Source organism: Bacillus rossius, chromosome 11 (assembly GCF_032445375.1).
Source record: "Bacillus rossius redtenbacheri isolate Brsri chromosome 11, Brsri_v3, whole genome shotgun sequence".
NCBI classification, from domain to species: Eukaryota; Metazoa; Arthropoda; class Insecta; order Phasmatodea; family Bacillidae; genus Bacillus; species Bacillus rossius.
The window spans coordinates 25,083,360-25,102,740 of NC_086338.1; the positions used below are offsets into that span (position 1 = coordinate 25,083,360).

At 37.4% G+C, this 19,381-nt stretch overlaps 1 protein-coding gene across 6 annotated transcripts in view; it reads left to right on the top strand.

The window, feature by feature from the left end:
• LOC134536701 (uncharacterized) overlaps window positions 1–17,642 on the top strand; it is a 55,750-nt gene extending 38,108 nt beyond the window's left edge. For all 6 annotated transcript variants that reach the window (XM_063376564.1, XM_063376567.1, XM_063376568.1 and 3 more), the window contains 5 exons: window positions 1,750–1,917; window positions 4,626–4,740; window positions 5,660–5,780; window positions 9,221–9,270; window positions 10,972–17,642. In XM_063376564.1, the coding sequence (XP_063232634.1) occupies window positions 1,750–1,917; window positions 4,626–4,740; window positions 5,660–5,780; window positions 9,221–9,270; window positions 10,972–12,140 (1,623 nt within the window). In that variant the 3' untranslated portion in view covers window positions 12,141–17,642. The remainder of the gene's footprint in view (window positions 1–1,749; window positions 1,918–4,625; window positions 4,741–5,659; window positions 5,781–9,220; window positions 9,271–10,971) is intronic.
• The last annotated feature ends 1,739 nt before the right edge of the window (window positions 17,643–19,381 follow it).

The window sequence follows — 19,381 nt, forward strand, 5'->3', positions numbered from 1 at the left end:
TGCAAGGCTCTGTTTGAACCAGGCCAGCATGGGAATGGTGGAGGCAGGGTGTTCTTTTTTCCTTGTAGAAAATGGCAAAATAGGTGTACTATTTTGAAAGAATTGTCAGGGAAATGTGAATTTTTGGTTAGGGAAAAGTCAGGGAAGATGTTATTACACATTTGTGTGGTGTGGTCACTGCTCGCTTCCAGAGTCAGTAGATACAAACCAGACACCCTGCTGGGATTAGCATCTACGTGTTTAAATGCTTTCTTAATGAATATTAAATAATTCTTAAATACACATGTAATTACAAAAGTGCTGTGTCACCAAAGGGATGTCCTAAAAACCAAGGTGTTGAAAGACGTTAATCAAAGTTGAAGCTGCAAAACCAGATTAGCAGAATAAAAGTTTGCAAGTTACAGTTAATGGTAAAATCAAACATAAATGTAGTAGTGATATCTTGAGTATACAAAAGCAATGAATTGACTTGACCATAGGTACTTTACTAGCGTGCCTGATGACTAAAATACTTCATCCGGACATATTAAAAATAATATTAAAATGGCCAATTAAATTAATTCTTATAAAATTGACAGGCCTGTAACATTAGGGCTACGGAAAAATACGATACTTTATTTGAATGGAAATAAAAGTTCTGATGCTCAGGCTTTAATGTCCAATTAAAAAGTTTTATTCATTTGACACGTGCCTGTTTGAATTTCATTTAAACTTTCTTGTTTCGTGCAGCATGATTGTAGTTGTGCAGAAAGGTTTATTAACAAACGTGTAGAAGGCCTTTAAATTTTTTGACAAGTTCAAGACCAGGTAAGACATTTGCGTTTAAATTACTTGCAAATAAAAGGTTTCAGAGCCGATGCCTGTTTTTACTAAACTTTGAAATTTGGTTCATACTGGACAATGGCTGGTAAAATTGCTGCAACAAAAGCTGGGAGCTTATTTCTTTAGCGGGGGTACCAGTGTATGGGCAACGTCACTTACTTGAAATCTTATCGGCAAGGTGCAAATTTGTGTGCCGTCCTAGCACACTCCAACTAAAGGGTTTGCCTTCCTGGCATAGACAAAGCCAAAAAGTGTGCCTTTGGCACACACCGAATTCTGACAAAATTGTGTCGTATATGTAGGCATGTTCAAAAATGCATTCGTTCGGCACTCCCGCATATTCGTTATCATAGCAAACTTGATACACGAGACTGCATCTTCCCAATGGCCCAAGACTCTGCACAATGCCCACCCACTTATAGCTAACACTGGGTCACTTTCTCTCCTCTAGCGGAACTCATTATCTACATAAATATAAAGTCTTTAAAACAAATCTAAATCTTACCTAATTTTTCGTAGCCATAAATTAACTTTTATATTTTGATAGCAAATGTTTAAAACCTTATAAAAATACATATTTATAAAATATACCTTTACAAGTAACCAACTCCTAATTTGTTTGCCAACTTAATATATAAGACCTGTAACTTACAGGGTTGAAATTTAATTATATTAAAAAAATAACTAACCTTTGTTTATTAAAAAATACATTGCCATTACATTAAAAATAAGATAGCTAAAATAATGTTATTTTAAAATTCTGATCCATTCAAGTGAAGCGTGCACTGGTGACAGTGGTGTAGTGGACATGCTGTTTTAGTAATTGAAGAAAAAGTAGAGTGTGTTTTCCCAAACTCCTCTGTACATGTAAAGAACAGTAGTGTGCCGAACGAGACACCTGAGCTGTATCCTTTCATCTCTTCGCAGGTTTTGACGGAGAAGGGCTTGAAGAAAGTACTTCCTAGAAGAACTCCAAGAAACAGAGCCTCTTCTCGTACACACTGTAAACATACTCTAGAGTATCACTTCAAGGTTCTGAGAGCACACCTCGGGTGTTCAAGTCAGAAGTTATCACGGAGATCTGTGCTAAAGCTGGTGAGTAAAGCAATTTCTTAATTTAAAGTAATTGTTTTACTAGTAAACGTGCTGTCCACGGCCTGTTAAACGATGTTAGGATGCTTTGTAACTGAATATGGCTGCTGGCTGAATACTCTGCAGACATAATGCAGCCACTTGTAAGTTAGCAACGGAGGCTTCAGGAAATTGCTACGGATTGCCAATAGATCGAGGAAATGGTTTCTGTCGCAGTCAATTTTACAGGATTGTCGACACCAAAATGAGACTATCCTGATCAAGAGGGCTGGCGTTAGTGGGAATCACTCTAAGTAACAAAGCAGAGAACCTCAAATTTTATTTGAGCAAGTGAGATCTTATGACAGCTAAGAAACTAATTTCCTTTCTTGTGGTTGACAAACCTGAAGTAAGTATAGATTGTAAACCTCCTCTTATTCCTTGTTTACAAGCATTTACACAGAGAAAAAGAAATAAGGATAAATATTCAGACTCTTTTTTTTTTTCATTACATATACTTGGTGTGTAATCAATAAAAAATTACTGTAATTTGTGTGCAATAAAGTTTTTTTTTGTTTGTTTTTTTAAAAAAAACTTAATTTGTTGAAGTGTCAACTATAGGTAATTTTTGTAAGAGATTTAAGAGATTTTCATTTTAAAAATATGTAAAAGTAAGCAAATACTACAAAATACAGATATTTATACAATGGAGTGTATTTTATTGTGCAAATACAGTGAAAAAAAAATTAGTGGGACAGGTATTAATATTATGGAAGTGGTAAATTAATAATGTATTTTTTTCTTTAAACCTTATTATCATGTTACTGTAAACAAACTTTTATTTCTTGGAGCCTAACTCAATCATTCAGATACTGTTCTTTGTGGTCTTAACAGTATTATTTATCTCTCGAATGTCTGTTCCTTTCACTTGGCGAGTTCTCCTTCTACTCCATTCCGAACCCCTGCTTACTGCTTGGAAGATACGTCTGCTTAGAGTCTGCTGGGTAGGGACTCTAGCAGGCAGGCTGTTGTGTTCCCATTCCTTTCAAAACTCTGACCAACCCTGGTTGGGTCCATAAATATTCCTGTCCAAGGTTGAACTCTGTCAGTTAACAAACAAACCCCACGAGACTAAGACACAGCAAGTACGCCCCTCACAAAGAGCAAAAATTATTTGTAACCTCCATTCATCAATTACACTTCAGAAATAAATAATCCTCCATGCTTCGTTTATTTAAGTCTATCTATTTTATTCTTTTAATTATATTCATCAAACAAATGTATCTTAATGTAAACTTAACTCTTTGAAATTTAAGTGTTATACTTTGTCACAAAATTTGAGTAGGTCATTAAACAACTGAGCATGTCTGGGCATGTGTATGTTCACAATAAAATTAAAACAATAATTGTAAGCTGATAGTGGAATAACTCGGCAGTGGCTTGGTGGATAAGGTCTTAAAGCATCCTGATGTCAGGGAGTTGGTGCAGGTCTTGTAAAGACACTTGCCAGACAAAAGCTTCTTTCAACACCTTCAGATCAGCAAGCACAGCTTCCAGCATCCACCCATTCAAGGCATTCCATGATACACCTCTCTGAAACAGTAGTTGTTGTGCTAGAATGAATTTTAAATTGCATCAACACAAACATATGATACAATTTTAGTAGGTCTTCTTAAATGACCTACTACCTTGAATATCAATCATTGAGATAAAAAAAAATTAAATCATCTGGATTAGTTATCAGAAGGGTAGATATGTTGGGACACAAAACACTGAAGACAGAACATCTCAAAAATATACCACAAAAATAACCTATATTACAAGCCTTAAAACTAAGAGTCATCGAAGCACATAAATACGACAATCAAAATGAATCAACTAAAAGAGAGAAAGACGGAGTATGTGCTGCACTACTGCATCCATTGTAAATTAAGCAAGTGCCGTAAGGTGCAACAAGAAACATATACTGCTTGCAGCTCGTCTTGTTCTCTTCAGACGGCACATGGCGAGGACCAGCTGGCTGTGATGTGGCGTGGATGTGGTCGGGGAAAGCAAAGTGAAGAAGGTGTGGGAATTCAAGGAACTACAGACAATTTAAAATAAAAGATGAATTACCATTCGTGAACTCAAGAGTAGACCAGGAGGTGATTTAGGTCGCTCTTGCTCAGTGCCGGTGACAGTTCCTAATTCTTGTTCAGTGATAGTGACAGTTGCTAGTTCTTGCATAGTGCCATTGACAGTTGCTAGCCTTTGCACAGTGCCGGTGACAGTTGCTAGCTCTTGCACAGTGCCAGTGATAGTTGCTAGCTCTTGCACAGTGCCAGTGATAGTTGCTAGCTTCACACAGTGACAGTGGCAGTTGCTAGCTTCACACAGTGACAGTGGCAGTTGCTAGCTCTTGCGCAGTGCCGGTGATAGTTGCTAGCCTTTGCACAGTGCCGGTGACAGTTGCTAGCTCTTGCACAGTGCCGGTGATAGTTGCTAGCTTCACACAGTGACAGTGGCAGTTGCTAGCTTCACACAGTGACAGTGGCAGTTGCTAGCTCTTGCACAGTGCCAGTGATAGTTGCTAGCTTCACACAGTGCCAGTGACAGTTGCTAGCTCTTGCACAGTTCCAGTGACAGTTGCTAGCTCTTGCACAGTTCCAGTGACAGTTGCTAGCCTTTGCACAGTGCCAGTGACAGTTGCTACCTTTGCACAGTGAGGGTGATACGAGGGTTATATTTTTCAGGCTCGCGAGGAGATCCAGGTAGAGACTAGGAAAGAGGAGATGCTGACGAAGGAGTACTCCGAGGTCATTGAAGAACGGCAAGACAATGTGTCAAAAATTTTCCAGCTCGTTAAAGGTAGGTTATTCTAGTGTTTCCTAACCTAATTATAAAATTAGTCTATATTGTAATGATGAATGCTGCAACAAAAATGTAAGATTTTCATCAAGGGGCCAGTTAAAATAATTGAGCTCGGTTGCTGTCTGCTTGCTGTGGCGAAATATTTTTTTAATATGTAGGGTTTTTTAAACATTTTATAGTTATCATCTGAGGACAATTTTTTGAGTGGTAATTGAGTTTCTGTATAAATTTGTACACCCTGTGTGTATACTTTGATCATTATTACCATTTCTTTCAATTTTCATAATTTGTAATTGCTCTTTTTTTTTAAGGTAATTGTTTTAATTTCTTTTATGCATTTCTATTGTTTGGTTTTCTTGCATATTCCTCTCGCTACTTCCTCTGGTGAAGAGGTGTTGTCTAAGAATCCAGTCAACTGGGGCGACACACAGGTGGGGATTTGAATTGCTTGTGGTGTAGAGCTTCAGCATCGTTTGATTTTACATCTCTTGTCATGGCAAAGAACAAGAAAGGCAGTTAACATCAACAAAACCTGCAGGCACTGACAATACTATGACCAGACAGAATTTACAAGGTGGTAGGCTAAAACAAAAATTTGGGAAATAAAGAATTTAATTTTAAAATTACATATCTTCTACCGGTATGCCCACCACACACCACAGACAGACAAAGGAAACTATACGAAACTGCCATGACCCACCACACGACTAGTACTTGATACGGCTGTTACGAGACAAGCACATCCAGGCCCCACAAACTACCAAGCTGTGCATGTGGCTGGCCAGAGGAGGGGCAGAGTGGGGATGAGAGGATAAATGCCTTGCAAGCTTGGTCTCTGTGCTGTCCTGTGTGGGTAGCAGTTACCTTCGTGTTCTCACAAACAATGGTGCATTGATGATGACGTGTTTGTCCACAGATCTGCCTCCTGTTGACAGAAGAGAACATCTGAAAGAACTGGACAAGAATCTGCAAAAGCAGGATCCAGTGATAATCCTCGATGATGATGATGATGATGATGAGGAGAATGAGGATGACAGGTTAGTGACACTGCCCTGCTGCCGGCTCACTGTGAGGATGTACACAGCTGTTCATTAGCATTGTTTTTATTCTATATAAAGTACCGTATTTTTGCGTGTATAGGCCGCACATTTTTTACTTAAATTTTAGATAAAAAGTTAGGGTGCGGCCTATACAGGCAACTTATTTATTTACTTTTTTTTTAACCTAGGAAACAATTTTCTATGACAATAAAGTAACACCAAAGGCCCGATACCAGCATAAAACAGCATTTAACGTATGAAAATTAACTGTATGCATTAAATTTTAATTTTATTATTGAACTCGGCGACTGTTCGACAAAATACGTCGGCAAAATGCCCTCGCAATGTTGCAACATTTCAATGTTCCTGCCCTTGTGCAAAGTAAACAAATATTTCCGTATTCCCACCATAAGCAAAGTAAACAAAGACAAGTGACCACGAAAATATAAAATTTATAGAGAACTAAAAAGACATACACTTATACCTCTAACTATTTACATCAGCGACAATAAAACATGCGCAACACACTTGATTTTAAATAACAACAAAGACGAAATTTTTTTCGTCACACAATGCAATCCTTTTTCCCCCTCAATGCAGCTTTGTTTTTCGGTAATGATTCTAGCGTATTTTTTTCCTTGTACCAACGCCGAACATTCTTTTCATTGACACTGAATTTTCGGGCAGCTGCCCTTTTTCCGTGTTCTAACGCGTAACTAACTACTTGCGCTTTACATTGCACGTACTTTACCCATTTTCACATGTAAGAACTTGTTTTGACCGAGAAAGGTTGTAGGCAGCGCGCGCACGTGATGATCTGAAGCAACAGGCTGATCAATATGGTGCAGGCTAGGCGAATAGCTAGCAAGGTCACGCGCCAAGGTCGTGCTGCACAACACATGTAACTGCAGCGTTGCCAAGAGTACGCGCGGCCTACAGTAGCTTCATGGGAGCGCGCAGTTGCCACCTATTACCGATGGCGATAATGAACACTCCGGCGCTTAAAATTCCTCGTGCGGCCTGTACACGAGTTTTTTATTTTTCCAATTTTTTATTTTTAAATCTATGGTGCGGCCTGTACACGCGCGGGGCCTATACACGCAAAAATACGGTATATAAGCCCACAATTAATGAATACACAGACAGATTCAAAACTATCAATTTTGTTGTGTACTTAGGTATAGAATCGGCACTTGTTTTACGTATATTACGTACATTCAAACAGATTTTTGCCCCTTTTCTCATGAATTAATATTGTGGCTATGCTTGTGTATGCGGATGTTTTAAATGTAAACTAGCAAGAACTGAGCTGTGGTCCACAAGTAACTTGGCAACACTTTATAAGACGATGAAGTTTATTTATAATTAAAGTATTTTAAGTGATGGGTTTGTTCCGGTTGAAGTTGAATGTTAGGTTTGCAAAAGATTAACTTCAAGTTAGCAAGAAAAAGTGTTCAGCTAGGAAGGGTTATAGACATAATATTTTTGCCCCTCTACCTTCTATAAAACTTCTATAAAAACTACATTAGAACCTCTTTTTTACAAATTTCAAGGGACTAGGGAAAAAACATGTAAAAATTGGAAAAAGTAAAAAGGGCAAGTTTGCCTCCCTGTACCGTAATTGTATATCGGCCATCCCAGTGCACGTTAATGCTACTGCCATTTGTCACATTTGTAATCGCAACACGGAACAGTGAACACTGCACTGCACTGTAGTTGTGCGTCCTTTCAGCCCCTGTGCACTACGGTTAGCGCTGGAAACTTTGCCGGGTCACGCTTCCGGGAAAATGTTTCTAAATGAAAATTGTTTGTTTTGGCATTCACTACCACCCAATAATTTATGCCCAGCAATGATCAAACACTTTATGTAGGCAATCATATTGTTTTACTACCCTTCTAAAGAAATTTTCTGACAATAAGTCAACAGAGATTTACTGATTGATGATTGAAGCAATAATTAATTGCATGGACATTGAATTCTAATTCTATTGTGTTAATATTCTTTAATAGAAATATTGTAGTTTTCAAAGTTTTTAATTATTAACTAATTGTTAATTTTGAAATAAGCATTAATGATCAATTTTAGTTATTTCTGCAAAAAAAGTTATTGGATTAAACTTATGTTTTCTTGAGAAAAACATGTGGAAAATGTTTGTAAAATGTTGTTGAAATTGACATAGTATTGTCTTATTTACACAATATAATCTTGTTTGGCTTTAATTTGTGAGGCATTTGAAAATTTTCCCCTTAAGTAAGTGGGAGGAATCAAGAGAGAACTGTTTGTTCCGGGCTCTGGGTTTCTCTCGCTGGCAGTGGCATTGTTCCACTGTGGTTTATAGCCTCTAACAAGTACATGCAATCACACTTCTGCTGTTGGTACATAGGCGTTATACTCAACACTATATGGCATTTTGTGTGTTATCTATAGGGGCTGGAAAAATTAGCAACTATTATGGTGAAATTAGCATTTTAAATGCAACTTATTTAAAACTCATTATTTACATTATAATTTTTAAAAACTAAAAAATCTGTAGTTTGATATCGTAGCAAACACTAAATTGCAGGTTTTAGAATGCGTGTAACTTGGCTGCATCTCCAAGACATGGCAATATCACAAAGTATGGTTACATGAACTAGTGTAGAGAACGATAACCAGAAACTCAACACATGGGTCAAGTGTAACATTGGGGGAAGCAAAGTATAAAAATGTGTAGTATTGCTGGGGTTTACTACTCTCCTGCTAAAGTTAAAAGCAAGAATGTGCAGCCTGCTTTTTTTTTTTTTTTTTTTTAAATTTATGGATGGGTATACATACACCTTTCGTCTGTGAGATAAATAATCTGCAGCAAAAATGGGGGACCATTTTTTTTTGTATTAACCTTGATTGCTGATAAGTCTTAAGTGGCAAATATAAAAATTAAATAATTTATTTAATTAATAATTATACATGTACATATGTAGTCGAAAAACAGAAAGTATGAATATAAGGTGAGTCTGGTAAATGAAAGTTTAAACTAATGGTTGTTTCTTTCTAAGTGTGAGAATATACTTTTGTACAAAAAATTTTAAAACTATCAAAATATATGTAGCAGTAATGTCACATTTTATGGAGGATATTTTTACAAGGTCGTGACTTTTAAACTAGTTTAGCTTAAAACAGCATTTATTTTGAAAATTAGCTAACTTAGCATTTATACTGAAAATCAGCAAAAAAAAATGCATTTAAAGTGTAAATTAGAAATAAAATAGCAGCTATAGCAAGATGCTAATTTTTCCAGTCACTAGTTATCTATGTAATATTTTGCTATGAGTCTTGGATTTTTTCCCTTCAAAATAAAAAAATATAGTAAATTTTGCTTTAACTGACTCATTTATATTTTGCTACAAAGTGCACCAGAGTGCGTGTCAGTTGCATGTAAGCTGTGCGACTGTTTCAGCCGCAGGTCTGAGTGTGACTCGACGTACAGCGACTGCAGTAACAGTGATGGTAAGTAATGCTTATCAGACTTCCTTCAACAATCAGGATTGCGCAGTTTAAACCACATTACCCTCACTCTTTCTTCGTCTCTCTGTGTGTTTTTATTTGTGTGTGTGTGTGTGTGTGTGTGTGTGTGCATGCATGCATGCATGCATGTGTGTGTGTGGTGTTGGGGGGGGGGGGGGGGGGGTGTTTGTGCGCACGTGCATCCTTTTTAAATTCTCTCCTGCTTGAAACAATTTCTGGAAAATTTATCATTTTGCTTCAGTATCAGAACAGCATTCGCTGTTTTTTTTCCTCCAGGATTTGAACCATTTGAACTTTTTTTTTTAATAAAATTGTAATTTTATGTCTTTATTAGTAAATGCTAGAGCCAAATAAAATGTTATATTTAGTATAATATATTTGTGGTCTAATAGTTTTTGTTACCTTGGTTAATATTTTTTAAGGCCCAATTATATAATTTGAAATATCTCCATAAATATCCATTGCATCAAATGAAACTAGACAATCATAAACACTAGATTTTCAGACCTGTAGGATAAATTGCAGGAATATGGTGACCTTTGAAAAATATTTACAATCAATATTTATTCTAATTGCTAATTTTGAGTGAGTTACGATGCAAGTTGTTTTCTTTTGTTGTGAATATCCATAACTGCCCAAAGCTTATTAATTTATTTCATTTTGTGACCTTACTTGCTATTTTGCACTTTGTTCTCGCTCATGTGTTGGTCTTGACTTCTGCGAGTCTCTTTCAATTTATTGTTGTTTGAGCTTTGTCGCCTTCTTTTGGTCTTTTGCCTCAGTTTGGTAGGTTTTCCTTGTTATAACCAGTATTGTGCATGATTTTATGATGTTCTACAATATTTTCTCTATTCTTGCATTTGTTTAATTTGTTGAATTAGTGCTGAATGCTTTTAAATTTTGTGATTTGTATTTTATAGTTATTTTTTCACATCTTGTAATAATTTTGCCCTACCTTATATTAATTGTATTTTTGTTCTCAAATGTATGGTGATTCTTAATCCTTATTGTAACTCTTCATGTATGGTATACTTGTGGTGGCCAATGTGATCACTTATTTGTGGGACCAGGAGATTTAATGACGTATTGATATTTATCTTGAAAAATTTTTTAGAGTATAGTGTTATTTTATCATGGTTGTTCATTCCAATTTTCTGTATAGCCATCTTAATTATTGTAGCTTTTTTTTATAACTTACTTTAGAGATAATTTTTTTTTCATTTAATCGGGGAAAATTAAGCATAGCCATTATCCTCCTCCCGAACGTGAAGTAAATTCTCATCTAAGTTATGGCCGTTAAAAATTGGTAGTCTAAATATAGATGTAAATAAAGTTGTGTCATTCCTGACACATAAAGTGGTTAGGTTATATTAATGCCAACAAAATTCAATTCATATGTAACATCAAAATTTAAAACAGCTGCGAAATATTTTTGAAAAACATTTTCTGAATTTATTTTTTGAATTGTGTTTTTATAATGTTTAAGTCAGGTCATCTTTTAGCCGAGCCGATCTGAGTTCTAATAAGTGTTTGTGGGTACTAATCTTTGCAATAGAAATTTGACCACCTTGTAAATGTTCATTGTTATTTCTTTCCTTCCACAGCTGTATTGTTACTTGTTTCCTGTACTTCACGTCCGCCTTGGCCTACATTGAGGTTACAACTGCAAGTGTGTTGTTCCAGATTACTTGGAGAGCAGTGACGAAGAAGAGGAGACGGAAGATGATGACGATGTAGTCATGCTGGAGACCTTGCCAGCCAGTACTCACTCACGGCTCAAGCCGAGAAGTGACCCGCTGAGCGAGGGTGGACAGACTAACTCCTGCAGCGCTCTCAGAGTTAGGGACGTCCGCACACTCAACACCGCTGCTGCAGCCGTCGGTGGGACGGAACTAGTCGCTCCAGTCAGTGCCTCTGCCGCTGAATCACCAACGGCAACCTCTCTCTCCGCTGGTCTTTCTTACAAACTTTCGTCTGTGATATCGCCCAACAGGAACAGAATTAACTTGTCGGTGGATGAGAATCACATTCACAAACTAGAGCCTAATGCTGAGAACAGTCAGTCTATGCTCGGTCTGACCCAGAGATTAAGTCTGTTTCAACCGAGTACCCTGAACCAGCTTTCTTCTACACCCACGAGGGTTCTAAGTGTAAAAAGTGGGTTACAGTCGATACTTCGTCCGATGGATGGTGTTCCTGTGAAGACGCCAGCTGCCAAACTTTCTGTCCAGCTGCCAAGCTTGCTGAAGTTGGCACCGACCAGGAGGAGCAAACAGCTGGCGACACCGCTCAGTGGTGATGAGAGCGGGTCGGACAGGAACCCTCCAGGTGGCGTGACCTCACCGAGCAGCGAGAAGGAAGATGCTGGCACCAAGTCCTCGGTCGCACTGTCGCCTCTACGACAAAGCAGTTCTCGAAGCAAGGAAACAGAAGATGTGACAAGAAACTCTTCACTTTTATTTTCAGCTGCAGGAAATAATGATTTTCAAGGTCAGGAAAAAGAAGAGTCACCAAAGAAAGGTGTAGTTTCGCCTTCAGCTCCAAGCTTGTGCCAGAGCGAAGAAACAGAAGACGGAACAAAGAGGCCGGTGAACGTGGTGCTGCCGTCCACACAGACGTGCCATCAGGGCTCCCCGGAGAAGAGCAAGGTGCTCCAGCTCCTGCAGGCGTCGTCGGTGGGCAGCCTGCAGGCCACGATCCAGGGCAAGACGGTGAAGTTCCAGCCCGTCCACGACGTGTGCATCGTGGTCAACTCCAGCGGCCAGAAGACCCTCATGAAGACTCCCCCCTTGCTGCGCAAGAGCCCCGCGCGGACGCCCACCCCCTCGCCCCCCGCACCGGGCCCCTCGTGAACCTCAGTTCCTTCCTCTCCTGCACGGTTGTGGCTCAGCTGAGTGCGTTTGGCCAGGTCAGGTCCAACACTTTCTTCAGGAACCCTTTAAATATGTAAATATTTAACCCTTCAATAGTGTGTTCATGTTTGCAAGTGATCTCTTGAAACTTATATAGTTTTATTTTTATTTGAAAATTTATTTTTCATCAAGTATAATAGACACCTTGCCAAAGATATTTTTTTTTTTTTTTTTGCTACTTTGAACAGGTGTGTAATGGAATCAATGGCAGACTTTAGATTAAGATCTGAAATTAGGCTATTAAACTACAAAAGACCCATCGCAATTGTTTACTTATCCGTTGCCCAGATTTTTGTGTACCTATACAAAATTGTTTTCCATTTGAATATTTTTATAATATTTATGTGTGATTGCAGGACATAACATTTTCTGTAGAGAGTTTTAAGCCATAGATCTGAAGTCTCCAATTTGTTATATTTTATATTAAGTTTTTTTTCTCCCAAGTTTTTTGCAGGACAGTAACCAACAGTTTTTGTAGTGCAAGGTCATATGCTTTTGTAAAACTTGTCTGGTCTCTCCTTTTTGATACAAACCACAGTTGAAGTCTGTTAGTTACATAATTCAAGTTCAAGTGAAGGAAGTGTGTGTTAGTTCAAGGTGCAGATATTCACATATATGTTAACTTGCAGTGTGGTCACATACAGTTGGAATCAGCATTCCACTCAGGAGCCATCTTCAGAAACTAGGCTGGAACATATGAGTGAAATCCTAGAAAGAAACAGTACTGTTTACTGTGTTTGCATTTCTGTGCTGTTTTTCATATATTTTAGTTTTTTATGATAGTTTACATTGTAATGAAGACAGTATTAGTTTACATTGTAATGAAGACAGTATTATGGCTGCCGCCAGCGCGAGCTGTGGGCCGGACTCTTGAGTGGCCTGTCCAGTGCCTTGTGTACATTCGACACCGCAGTACCACTGCGCAATCCTCAAGTCATCACACGGGTTTGGTTTACCTTTTACCAAATGTTCTTGAGAAATCTCAACAAGTTGTGTTGCTTTAATTTTGTAACATAGAAGTAAGCTGTTTATATTGCATTTAATAATTGTCTGTTTCAGCTAAATGTACCTTTTTATAATGTTTCTCTTCCAATTTTGAATGTTGGTACTTGGCACTTTAGTCTGCTGCGACTAGGCTCTCCTCAATGACGGACTGTCACAACTGTTTATAGCATGACGGAGCATTTTGTTGTTATTGCCTGTCTCAGTCGTACAAAGCAGGATTACTCCGCTGACGATTTACTGCTTTGTGAAAAGTTTTGTCAAAATTTATTGGCTGTGCAGCCTTAATTTCTTTCAATATGACTATAAAATTTGGTTTCAGCAAGAACCAGATCATGTAGGAAAATGATTATTGTTTAAACGTCAGCTGACCAGTAATTTAAAATTTAAGACTGATGTTACCAAAAATTTGTTTTTTAAATCGTAAGTAATATGTTAACGCAGCTGCTGCAAATTGAAATGTGGTATTATTGACATAAAAATTATTCTAAAATATTTAAAATAAGAAACATTATCCTAAGTTAAAAAGAGGTTACAGTAAATTCTTTAGGATTTTAAATTTAAAGTTTCTGAGCAGGTGACTCATCACTGCTATTGTCCCTATTCTAGCTATTGTGTAGAGCTGGGGTTCTGGCAAAAGAAAAGTAAATTATTGGGTTCCCTGGCCCGAAAAATTTTTGAACTGCTGGTGTAGAGTACCGCAGATAAGCGGGGCTATATAAAATACACTTTCTGTAATGAAGCAGTTTCACCATGACCTCATTTCTGTCAGTCGCCATTTATTGCTGAAGCTGAGAAGTCGGAGGTATCTCTTTCCTGTTCCTTGTTTGGGATCTGTCAATATTGCCCCCCCTACCTGCTCCCTCTTGTACATGGTCTTCATCCTCACCTGCTCAGGTAACGTGTTGTCGGTTGCTTATAGTGGCATGGACACGGCTGAGAAGCACCAGCCACAGTTCCTTCCTCACTGCAAAGTTGGCACACCTTGTTTTGTTCCTGCTCACCAGAACATTGGTCATTCTTTGGGTCGAAGAATCGGAGATTGGTGTTAGCAGTGCTTGACATCCCAGTACTGTAGTTATGCATACACTTGTATGCTAATGTTATGTTGTATGCATGTATTTATTTGAATTATTATTTTAACGTGATTGGGGAAAATATCACAGAATTTGTTTCAATTAAAAAATGAACTGCGTTAATTTTTTTCCAAAGTGTTAAGAAGTTTCACTTTGAGTGCGTGACTGTTTCGTCCACCAGATCATTGAAGGTTCCGCCACGCGAGTGGTTGTGGGCGTGAGGGCTGTGAGCCATCACGGTGGGCATGTGGTCGTGCCTCGCGACTGTGCCACTGCCCGGTCGTGCAGAGCAAGAGAAATGTCAAACAAAGGAACATTTGTGCGAAACAGACAGTGTGTAAATATATGTGTAAAAATTATCAATGTACAGAGAAAATCTATTTCTTTATAATGTACAGAAAAACCTGTAAGTTTGAATACTAACTGAAGTACCGGCAATTATTTGGTCATTTGAGGAACCTGAGTCACAAAGCCTCTTTCGTGTAATGAAACTTTTATTTTTGCAAGAATATATTGTGTTGACAGTTTGATGAGAAATGTTTGATGAAATATTGGTATTAATATTTCTCATCGAAAAAAGATGGACAGGCAACTGTAATTTCTTTAAAAAATTTGTCAAATCTTCAAAAAAAATGTCACCAGCTGAAATAATTTGAAGTATGCAGACACAATATTTTTTTTATATTTGAATGCTGTAGCATAATGCAGGAGAAATACAAATAATGTATTAATTTTTCTCTTTATACAAAATCTTTGTGTTTAACAAGTGATTCTACAGTATAAAAAATAAATATATATCTATTTTTATTAAAAATAAATATGATTTATGATTGTATCTACAATTTTTTTTATTATTATTTATACTTGTAATGGATTTTTTGTTGGTTTGTTAGTAGGCCTGTGCAAATATTTCAATTTTCGAATACGCATAAGAATAATAAACTATTCGTATTTGATTCGACCTCAAATAGTAACACTTGGAAGTTATGAATATTTTTTTGCTTATGAATACTTCACATAGTATACCTCGTGAGTTTGTCATATACCAATGTTCACTGTTGAGATAGTCATTTTTGCAAAATAAATGCCCTTTTTTTATGGTTTAATGGGTTCTTCGTTATCAAAAACATGAACACTAAGCAGTTTTTTTAACGTGCAACAAGTATTAAAGTTTTTTTCCACTACTGTCTTCCTAAACAGCAATGGAACAATCACGTGATTGATCCAAAACCTGGCATATTTACTATTAAAACTTGAAAACAAAATTATTATTTGTAATGGTTTTTTTTTTTACATGCACCAGTAGTGGGAAGTACCAGTAAATATAAAATGTTCATTAAAAATATCTCGGCAGTCGCGTTGTACGTGTGCAGTTGTATGTGTGCCGGCAAGTGACGCGTCTGCTGCACTGCGAGGAAGAGGAGAGGCGGGGAAAATACAGAAATTAACCAGTCAGAGAGGAAGCAAGAGTGTGTGTGCATATGTGTGCATTTGCATGAGGCCACATGGCAGGGTTGACAGTTTTCCCTCCCTCTCTTTTCTGTAAATTTCCTGTTAACTGGCACCCACACAATTAACGTGTCTATCTTGACATAGAGATTTCTCACGCTTTCAACTGAACATACCGTGACAAAACTGTAGCCATTGGTGGTGTTTATAAAAGTATATTTTATATCCTCCAGTGTACTGACAAACTGTAGCTTTCCGCCTCTTTTCTCCAATCTTCTGAACCAATGAGCTGAGGAAAGGAACCCTTCACTTGTATCCACGGAACTCTAGTGAACACAGATGTATGGTGCTGCAACTCATACGCAGGGACGACCCTTGCGGTGAAAATGGTAGTTTTTTTGCCTTCTGCGGGTAAATACGGGAACAGAAATTATGTTTATAATATTGCTGAACAAAAATACAGATTACCTAGCTGCCATTAACAATTAAAATGTGTTAATAACTAGTGTTTAAATATGTAAATATGAGCTTATTTAATCACTAATCACTTTTAAAAATATTTATGTTTTTCATTTTCATCATTGGATATCGTGATATTTTGCATTTCACAAAAATTTTCTGGATCAATATGTAGGTTAGCATGTTCTGTAAAATAAGGTGAATAAGAACTTAAATAAAAGGTAGTTGATTTGGTTAGGTTAAGTTATGTTAGATTAGCTGCATAGTTAAAAAAATAATAATTACTTTGTTTAAATATTGTAACAAACATTTTATGCATAATTATTGTTAGCTGTCTTAACCTAACAAACTTTTGTTTTAGTGTTGGACTATTTCCCAGAAGCCATTACACTACACATTTAATTTTTCTTTTCCTCTATATTAGTTACTTAATGTGAAAAAAATTATTTATTTTTGGGTTTTTAATACTCATTCTTAATATTTAATTTCATATTCAAGATAAATTTGGTATTCGTATTCAAAAAACTGTTATTTGCACAGGCCTAATTGTTAGTCATTATTCAGAATGGCTGATGAAAAGACAAACAGCAAACTGTCCAAGCTCTTTATTGATTCTTTTTTATTAGAGTCTTAAACTTAAGTGTTTGATTAAAATTTAATGCAAGAAGTTTACTGATCAAATTTCGTAATATGCCATGGCAGGGACGGATCTAGGATTTACTTTGCCCGGGGCAGAAATTGTGAATAGCGTTCCCCCCCCCCCCCCCCCCCCTTTTTTTTTTTTCCTATGCCAGCCAACATTGTGCAACACCAATAAACCTATGAGACTTTTTTTTTGTATTCATGTACATTATTTGTAAAAAAATTTAATTTAAATTTTATCAAACCCATTGCATTTGCCAGAGTTTGAGGATAACTTTTTCTTTCACATAAGGCCATATTTATAGCAATAATATAATGTTCAAGGTTATATGGAAAAACAAAAGATAAAAAAAAAGTTTTTATTGTGTTACAGTATTAAAATCACAACATTGAAAAATTAGTAGAAATATGTATATGAAAACCTCTGTTCAACATAAGGAAATAAACCTCTATCTTTGTTGAGAGTTATGCCTTTCGGTTATGCTTTCGGAGACGTGAGATTCTTCAGATGACCAGTTGGTTTTAACTTTTTATGTAAGGACTGTAGATAATGTAAAATATTTCAGGATGTATGTTGGTGCGAAGCCAGATGTGTATATTTAATTTTCATTTTATAGATCTCTTTTTCAACTTTTGTTTATTTGTAATGATGATGACTTTCAAAACTTTAAAAAATTGTTATTTTCTCAAAAAAATAAACCAGCTCTGTTAAAATTTTACAAATTCCAAAGAAAACAATTAATATAATATGAAACATTGTTGTTTTTACATGTTTTCGTCTATGTTTTGAAATAAAAAATTTATGATCTGTGGAGTTAACAATTTTATTTTGTGCACTAGTACTGTATCATTGTTTTTGTCTGGTGGTGCGTTGCATTGCATTACAGTACATCAGTGGTGGCTGGTGGGTGAATTGAGACCTGTGCTATGAATTATGAAAATTTAATGTTACACTACGCCCTTTTTCCCCAAAGTGAAGTTATTAGGATAAGTAAAAATAAGACATGTATATAGTGCAAGAGTTATTTTATGATTCATTTACTTAACATTGTAAGCATTTGAACATTTTGGACACTTTATTTTCCCTAACTTATCTCTGCATATTTTGAAATTATCAAAATTAATTCCTTTCACTCTCAATTAAAATATTAAGCTAGAGAGCCAAGCAGAACTCATAGTGGATCATAGATTAATTTTACTCTGGAAAAAATTATCTGATATGATGCCACTGAAACACATAATGTTAACAAGAATCTTAAGGCTGTCAGATTGTGTACAGAATCAGATGTTTATACTCGGCAACAAAATATAAAAATCTTAAAGAAGACCTTCCCAGACAATCTTTTAAAACTTCAGCAGCTTGTAGATGTCTTCTTATTTGAGGAATCCCCCTAAGTAAACGATCTTCAGAAAATTCATCGTAGTTTACGACTAAGTCGTGTATAAACTGTGGAAGTTCATCTTCTGAAGTTGCGATCAGGTTCTTAGGCTTGAGAACTGCAAAATGAGTTGATAAATTTTCCAAATTTTTTGCAGCAAGGGTTAATTTCTTTGTAAAATTCTCAGTGCACTCCAAAATTGATTTTAATTCTTCATTCAACATAAGTTCATTTTGAGCCTTTCCTCCAGGTATCATTTTCTTCTTTCTGACCGTTCTTCTGTTCAGTAAAGTAGTATTGTTCATATTGTCACAAGTGTTTGACGTCCCTCGGCCTATGGTCCCTAATTCCCTGTGGTGAACTGTCCTGTTTTGCCCGCGTAGCTCTCGTCGGAGAGGGAGTGGAGTTCAGGCGAACGTGGCCGGGACCGGAAAATAAGGGACCAGGAGGGAAACTTGGCGTATTTGGAAGGAATGGTAGATGGTAACAAGGATAATACGATGCTGTCCGTTTTCACGAGCTTCTTTATTCCTTGAAGAATCCTGTTGCAGCCTGGCCGGCACGTCGCGAAACGAGCATCCTCCTCTGCTGCGACCCGGACTCCCGGAAACAAACACTTGGAGACAAAATGAGAACCGGCGTAACAGTGAATGCAGTCCCGTAGCGAATCGTACCGGTTACGAAAGTTCAGCGGTGCTTCGTAGCACGTACGCGACTCGTGACGTATGCGTAGACGACTCTATAACGATACATACAGATTAAGAAAGTAGGAAGGTCCAGACGTGCACTGCGTGCGTCTCGAGCGGACTGAATTGCGAAGTTACGAAGACGCGATATTGTTAACTAGGTTTATCGCGAGGAATCCTGTCACAGCCTGGACGACCACGTCGGTAGACGAACGTTTCATCCACGCTGCGACCGGACCCCGTGCTACTTCTCGCGGAGCGGAACGAAGCAGGTCCGCCCCGTGCGACTCCCAGCAGACGACTGACTGACACTCCGCGCTCCGCTGCCCGCCCGCGCGGGCTGCGGAGGGGAGGAAGGGGAAGCGGGCCGGCGGGGAAGACGCGACTCGCGCGGCGGGCCAGGCTTGCCGATCTACATGATATGACACAGCATAAGCACTTAAAAATATATACAGAACTCTCTAAATGCAAAGTATTAAAAAGAAAAG